This window comes from Thecamonas trahens (assembly GCF_000142905.1).
Source record: "Thecamonas trahens ATCC 50062 unplaced genomic scaffold supercont1.23, whole genome shotgun sequence".
NCBI lineage: Eukaryota > Apusomonadida > Apusomonadidae > Thecamonas > Thecamonas trahens.
The window spans coordinates 116,715-123,346 of record NW_013657657.1 but is presented as its reverse complement, the minus strand read 5'-3'; the positions used below and the strand labels follow the sequence as shown (position 1 = coordinate 123,346).

General features: G+C 65.7%; 3 protein-coding genes across 3 annotated transcripts; 1 reads left to right on the top strand and 2 right to left on the bottom strand.

The window, feature by feature from the left end:
* Window positions 1–360: 360 nt before the first annotated feature.
* Window positions 361–2,063, top strand: AMSG_05388 (uncharacterized protein). The gene is made up of 3 exons (XM_013902359.1): window positions 361–712; window positions 993–1,145; window positions 1,175–2,063. Exons 1-3 carry the CDS (start codon window positions 400–402, stop codon window positions 1,942–1,944), a joined length of 1,236 nt encoding a protein of 411 aa, XP_013757813.1. The 5' UTR covers window positions 361–399; the 3' UTR covers window positions 1,945–2,063.
* On the bottom strand, window positions 1,964–3,943 carry AMSG_05387 (uncharacterized protein; the record flags this gene model as incomplete). Its single annotated transcript, XM_013902358.1, has 2 exons — window positions 1,964–3,661; window positions 3,776–3,943. The coding sequence occupies 2 exons, from the start codon at window positions 3,941–3,943 to the stop codon at window positions 1,964–1,966; spliced, it is 1,866 nt and encodes a 621-aa protein (XP_013757812.1).
* A 327-nt stretch (window positions 3,944–4,270) lies between these two features.
* On the bottom strand, window positions 4,271–6,520 carry AMSG_05386 (peroxisomal bifunctional enzyme; the record flags this gene model as incomplete). Its single annotated transcript, XM_013902357.1, has 1 exon — window positions 4,271–6,520. The coding sequence occupies one exon, from the start codon at window positions 6,518–6,520 to the stop codon at window positions 4,271–4,273; it is 2,250 nt and encodes a 749-aa protein (XP_013757811.1).
* Window positions 6,521–6,632: the final 112 nt, after the last annotated feature.

The window sequence follows — 6,632 nt, the reverse complement described above, 5'->3', positions numbered from 1 at the left end:
TGCGGCGTCGACCGGATCCGGCAGGGTCACATCGCGTGCACCGGCCATGTTGAGTTGGAGCTAGTGGTGCAGCAAGGGACGCTTTTGAACACCTGAGAACTCTAGCGGTAAGATCAGTCACTTTGCAAAAGATCACCAGAGGCTGTGTCAACTAAGAAACTGAATTGTCCGCGAGGTATGTGCGGGATTGTGACTTATGGTGAAGACAAAAGGCAAGACACGGTCAAGGTACCGTACGCGTAGTAGCGCTATGTCACATTGCTTTCAAAGGCAAAGCGTGACCGTGTCAAGTCATCGACGCCTAAGATCCTGCACTGGATGAACCAACCACACACCCTGCGACAGAGGGGGGGGGGGGGGGGAGGGGGAAGGACACACTTGACGCAGGGCAGAGAAGGCATGCGTGGGGATATGGAGGCGGGAGGCATGAGGTCCCGGCTGGACGCACTGTCGTCTGCAGCGCATGGGCGTCCGGGGCGTGGGCGGAGTGCGGTGGGCGGACACGGGCCCTTTGTGTCGGCCATGGGCAAGTGGCTCATCACCACCCTCATCGTGCGGTGGAAGCTTGTCCTCGGCCTGCTGGTTGCTGCCTACCCGGTCTATGCCGGTGCCCGCCACGCAGTCTCCTCGGGCATGCTCGACCAGGCCGTCGATGGCCGCATCATGGTCGTCTACGCCCGCTGCGGGCTGTGGTCGGAGGACGACTGCGCAGGTACGATTGAGCGAGGTGGTGCACATAGGGCTGGGCTGGGGAGGTCTGTGTGTATGTGTGTGTTTGCGTGTGTGTGTGTGTTTACTCATGGTATGTGTGTGTATGTGGTGGAGGAGGGAGTGTGTGTGTGTGTGTGTGTGGGGGGGGGGGGGGGGGTGCGTGTGGTGGCACGGACCGACGTCGCTCTGTGACCGACCACCATGGCGTGTATGTCCACGACACGCCGCGTCGATCTTGCTGATGACGTTGTCCCCGGGCTAATGTATGTGATGGGATTCAGGTATGATGTCCGAGTTCCACGCCATGCTCGGCGCGCTCAAGTATGCCGAACTTCACGGGGCAGCGGCTGTACGGCCGCACCTCGACACGCCGATGTACCTCGACAAGGGCCGCGGCAACTCGTGGTGGTCGTACTTTTCACGCCCGACACCATGTGGCTCAAGAAGCCCGAGGCCGGCGCAGCTTCGCCGCCCGAGGTCCACCTCAACTCGTACGTCCGGCGCTATGGACGACTTGGAGGGTTTGGCCACATCGTGTACGGCTCCAAGGGCTACCTCTACCCGATGACCCACGCGCTGGACCGGAAGGAGCTTTCGCGGCTGATGACCAAGTACTTTGCGTTCCAGCCTGCGCTGCTGGCCAAGGTTGATACCTTTGTCGACGACAACTTCCACTCCGACTTTGTACTCGGCGTCCACTACCGCGGCCTCGACACTGTCCAGCACTACCCGTACTACAAGATCGAGTACGGATACTTTTGGGACGAGATGGCCCACGTCCTCGTCTCCCGCGGCCTCCCGCTGCCGCCCAAGGTCCACGCCCGCAGCAAAGCCTCGGCCGCCATCGAAGGCTCGGGCGACGCATCGGCGTACCCGTACTCGATCTTTGTGGCCACTGACGAGGCCGAGTTCCTGGAGCAGACCCGCGAGCGGTTTGCCCCGGTCCCGGTTGTCGCCTCGGAAGCGCCGCGCAAGTCGAGCTCCGACACCGTTCCGCTGCACAAGGACCACTCGCTGGCCAACTACGTCAAGGGCGAGTCGGTCCTCATCGACGCGCGCCTCCTCGCCGAGTGCTCATACATCATCAAGGGCCGATCCGGCGTCTCGGAAGCCTCGCTAGTGTTCAACCCCGAAGTGCCGTACTCGTTCTTCATTTCGCGCACCGAGATCTACCGTGACTCGATGCCGTCATCTGGCAATCCGGAGCGGCTCGAGTTTGAGCCCAAGCCGTAGCTGCGGATTCCCCCACTCCTCAGTTGACGAGCAGCTCGTGGCTCCGCCGCTGCCGCCGGCCGTGCCACACCAGCCGGCCGTGCATGGTGCAGAGAGCGAGCGCCGCTGCGGCGACGACTCCCACCAGCACGGCTGAGAAGATCAGGATGAGCTTGCGTGGCAGCGAGCACGTCGCTCCCGTCCGCGAGTCTGTGCACATGCAGTAGCCGTCATCACCAAAGTCCCACCAGCACGCTCCTGCACCCGAGCACGCAGAGTCGGTGTCGGCACACGAGCACGCTTGCAGCGAGCCGGGCTCGCCGGTCACCGCGTTGTCCGCAAACGCGCTTGGCGAGAGCGTGGCGCACACCACCGGCCCGCGCCCTGCCCCGCTACTCGCTACGCATCCGGTGTCACGGGCGAAGCACACAGCGCACGCATCGGCGTGGCAGGGTACACAGCCGGACTTGGACGTCGCATGGTCGCAGAATAGCGCGTCGTCGCCTGCCAGGAGCGTGCCCGGAAATGCCGCCATGCCGTCGACATGCGCCAGGTAGCCGGCCGAGCCGCGGGTGTCAAAGCTGGAGCTGCGACTCGCCACCTTGTTGGCCTCGACCGTGCTCGAGAAGAGGACCAGGCCTTCCGAGTAGACTGCAAAGACGCCGCCTCCACGTTTGCCGGCAGAGTTGCCCGTCACTACCGCGGCAGTCATGTTGAGCGTGCCCGAGTACGCGAGATAAAGGGCACCGCCGTAGACACTAGCCTCGTTGCGGACGAGGCGGCACTCGTTGGCCTGGCCGGAACCGCCCATAACGGCCAGCCCACCACCGATCAACGCCGAGTTGCCGGCAAAGGTCGAGTTGACCAGCGCAGCACCCGAGCTGCGGTGGGCGTACATGTTACGGGTGTAGAGCCCACCACCAAATGCTGCAGTGTTTGCGGTAAAGACTGTGTCGGCCACAAACATGTTGGCGAGGCCGAGTAGGCCGAGGCCGCCACCGGTCCCGGCGGTGTTGTTGGTAAAGGTCGAGGCTGTGAGCTGAAACACCACTCGGCGGGAGTGCGACGCCGGCTCGACACGGAGCCCGCCGCCGCCCGATATCAGTTCGGCGCCGCCAGCCTCAAACCCAGGAACCAGACTCTCTGTCGCCGCGTTGTCCACAAACGTGACGCGAGAAAGCGTATGCGGACCGGCACCCGAACCCAGCCACAGGCCACCAGCGAGACGACCCACGTTGCCCTCAAACTTGATGTCATCGGCGGTGAGCTGCGACGGCCAGTCGATAAAGACGCCGCCGACATCGGCACGGGCGGCCGGTGCCAGCGCCAAACCGCCATGTGAGATCGTGAGGGCCGCAAGCGTCACCTCGAGCAGGTACGTTGTCTCGAGACAATTGGTCAGCCAGAGGAAGAACGGGGCGTGCGGGCAGGATATGCGGGCGCAGCTCGCGCCGGCACGACTTCCGCCGCTGCACTCGATGGTGAGTCGGCGAAGCGAGGCCAGCTGCGCCAGAGACGGTGCCAACCCACAGTTGTCGCCGCCCTCATACACGCCGGGCGCCAGACTCAGCGTCAGACCGGACGCCGTGGGAAGGCCCTCGCGCGAGATGTTGAACGCGTATCCGATGCTTGCGCACGGCAGCGACGGCGGCCCACACGACGGCGAGTCTGACCCATCGGGCGCCACATACGCAGTCAACGACGAGCTTGCCACCACTGTCGTGGCAACGACCAGCTCCTGTGCCGACCGATTCAGTCCATCGCTCGACCGAAGAGCGGTACGCGAAGAGAGGTCACGATCTTCCCCTTGTCCACGGCCTCCACCTTGCCCGCCTTGTCCGCCTTCGCCGACATGTCCGTCCTGTGCGTCTTGGCCAACATGTCCGTCCTGCCCGTCTTGGCCAGCCGGAAACGCCCGCGACGCCGAGACAGGCAGCGGCGGGGCCACGAGGGCGAGGGCGAGGGCGAAGAGAAGGACGACCGCCACAGCACTGTCCACCACTCCGCGACGTGCATGCATTGCAAGCGGCGTGCTGTCTGTGGTGTGTCGTGAAGTGTGTGTGGTGTGTGCGGCGGGCGTCGAGTGTACGGGGCACAGGCCGAGACGGCTTGGGTGGCCTGACCCGTCGCGGGCCGAGCGGGCTGCCCCGGACCAAGGGCAGCGGTCCTCGAGTCAACCAACCAGTGGTCCTCCTCCCTCCCCCCCCCCCGCGCGCGATCGAGTCTGCCACCCGCGATGCCTCAGCCAAAGGCACGCCGCCGTGTGTGTGTCGTGCCTGTGCGTGCTGTGGGCGTGGATCTCTGCGGCTTTGATGAGCGTCGGCAGGTTCGGCCGGCGCGGCAGGAGCTAGAGCTTGGACGTGTTGGCTTTGGCCCACTCCCGGAGGGTCATATCCTCTTCGGCGAGGAGGGTGAGGAGGGCCGGTGGCCGGAGATAGGGCTGGCCAGCCCAGAGCGGCTGCATGTCGTTGCAGGCATCGAGGACATCGTCCCAGCCGAGCTCGTTCTCGGCCCACCACATGGGCCCGCAGCGGTAGCGCGGCCAGCCGTAGCCATAGACAGCGGCGACGTCGATGTCCGAGGCACGGAGGGCGATGCCTTCCTCAAGGCAGCGGAGGCCCTCGAGGACGACAGGGAGGAGGAGGCGGAGAACAATGGCGTCATCTGAGTCGAGCGGCGGGGCACCTGCGGCAGTGGACGACGGAAGGGCGGCGATGTGTTCGGTGACGAGGCGGGTGACGTAGGGATCGACGACAGCCTTGCGGCCGTCGTACTTGTACCAGCCTGCGCCTGTCTTCTGGCCGTAGCGGCCAGCGTCGACGAGCTTATCGGGCAGCGACGAGGTGCGCGCGCCATGGATGGCGGCGTAGACCTTTTCCTTGCGGATGGAGGCGCCAATGTCGAGGCCGGAGAGGTCCGCGGTCTGGAACGGGCCCATGGGCAGCCCAAAGGCACGGGCGGCGGCGTCGACAGCGTCGTACGGCACTCCTTCTTCGACGAGCAGGGCTGACTCGTTAAAGTAGTTGGCAAAGATGCGGTTGGCAAGAAAGCCCGGGCAATTGCCGACCATGATGGCCTTCTTGCCTAGGATCTTGCCGAGGGCCATGGAGGAGGCGAGGGCGGCGGAGCCCGAGGCCGCGCCGCGGATGTTCTCCAGCAGCGGCATGACATGAGCAGGGGCGAAGAAGTGCGTACCGACGACGGCATGTGGGCGGGAGGTGGCGGCGGCGATGGCATCGATGTTGAGCGTCGAGGTGTTGGAGGCGAGAATGGCATCCGCCTTGCAAACGGCGTCAAGCGAGGCAAAGATCTTCTTCTTGAGGGCAAGCTTCTCAAAGACGGCTTCGATGACCATGTCGGCGTCGGCGAGCGAGCTGTAGTCGGTGGCGTAAGTGATGCGGGCGAGGGCATCGTCGGCGGCAGCGCGGGTCATCCGGCCTTTGGCCACCCGCGAGTCCAAGTAGGCGACGATCCGGTCGGCGGCGGCGTCGAGCGAGTCGCGCGAGACGTCGAGGAGGACAACCGCAAGCGGGCGCTTGGCCTTGAGCGCCGCAAGTGCGATGCCGGAGCCCATGGTACCCGCGCCGACGATGCCGAGCTTGCGCAGGGCGACGGCGTCACGCGGGTTCACGCCCGGGACCTTGGATGCAGCGCGCTCGGCAAAGAAAAACGCCTGCAAGGCGCGGGCCTGGGTCGAGGTGAAGAGCTGCACAAAGGCGTTGGCTTCGACGGCAAGGCCCTCGTCAAAGGTCGGCTCGAGGACGCCGGCGATGGCGTCGATGATGACGCCCGGGGCCTCAAAGCCGCGCGAGGCGGCGACAGTCTTGGCCTTGATGGCCTCGATCATGGCCTTGCTCGCGCCGCCAGGCACCGGGAGGGCCGAAACCCTGCGAGTAGCGGCCGGCGACGTGCCTGCGGCGGCATGGGCGGCGAGAATGTCGACAGCGTAGGCGACGGCGGTGTTGGCCAGGGCGGCGGTGAGCGGGGTGCCTGGCGGCGGCGGCGGGCTGACGACGGCGTCGAGGAGGCCGGCCTTGAGAGCCTTGTCGGCCTTGATGGGGCGGCCAGTGGTGATGGCCTTTGCGGCGTCGACGAGGCCGAGCAGGCGCGGCAGGCGCTGGGTGCCACCGGCGCCGGGCAGCAAGCCGAGGCCGACCTCGGGCAGGCCGAGGAGGGTACCGGGCAAAGCGATGCGGTAGTGGGTTGCGAGCGCGAGCTCGAGGCCACCACCAAAGGCAGTGCCATGCATGGCGGCAAGGGTCAGCAGTGGGAGATCGGGGGCGTCGAGGTCGGCGATGAGGTCGGTGAGGACAGGCTTGGCCATGGCCTTGCCGGTGGCAAACTCGGAGATGTCTGCGCCAGCCGGGAATGTTTTGCCCTCTGCCACGATGACAAGAGCAGCAGCACCATCAGCCACAGCAGCATCAAGTCCAGCAGCAATGCCCTTGCGCAAGGCGTGGGAGAGGGCATTGACAGGCGGCGAGTGCAGCGAGACCACCGCCACCGTCTGCTCCGGCCCGGTGGCCAGGAGCTGATAGCCGACAGCAGAACTCGGCTCAGCAGTGCGGAGGGTGGGCCAGGGGAAGATGTGCGACATGATGACTTTCGAAGCGCCGGTTGGGTGGTGGGCAGGTGGGTGGGTGGGTGGTGGTGGGTGGGTGGGTGGGGGGCAGGCTGTGGCGGCGGAAGGTGCGTGACATAGGACGGGT

What these genes read in the sequence shown, in the direction of transcription:
- AMSG_05388 (XM_013902359.1), top strand. Translation starts at nt 400, where the DNA reads ATGCGTGGGGATATGGAGGCGGGAGGCATGAGGTCCCGGCTGGACGCA. An exon ending in GTCGGAGGACGACTGCGCAG is followed by an intron (nt 713 to 992) that starts GTACGATTGAGC and finishes GATGGGATTCAG; the next exon opens with GTATGATGTCCGAGTTCCAC. An exon ending in CTTTTCACGCCCGACACCAT is followed by an intron (nt 1,146 to 1,174) that starts GTGGCTCAAGAA and finishes AGGCCGGCGCAG; the next exon opens with CTTCGCCGCCCGAGGTCCAC.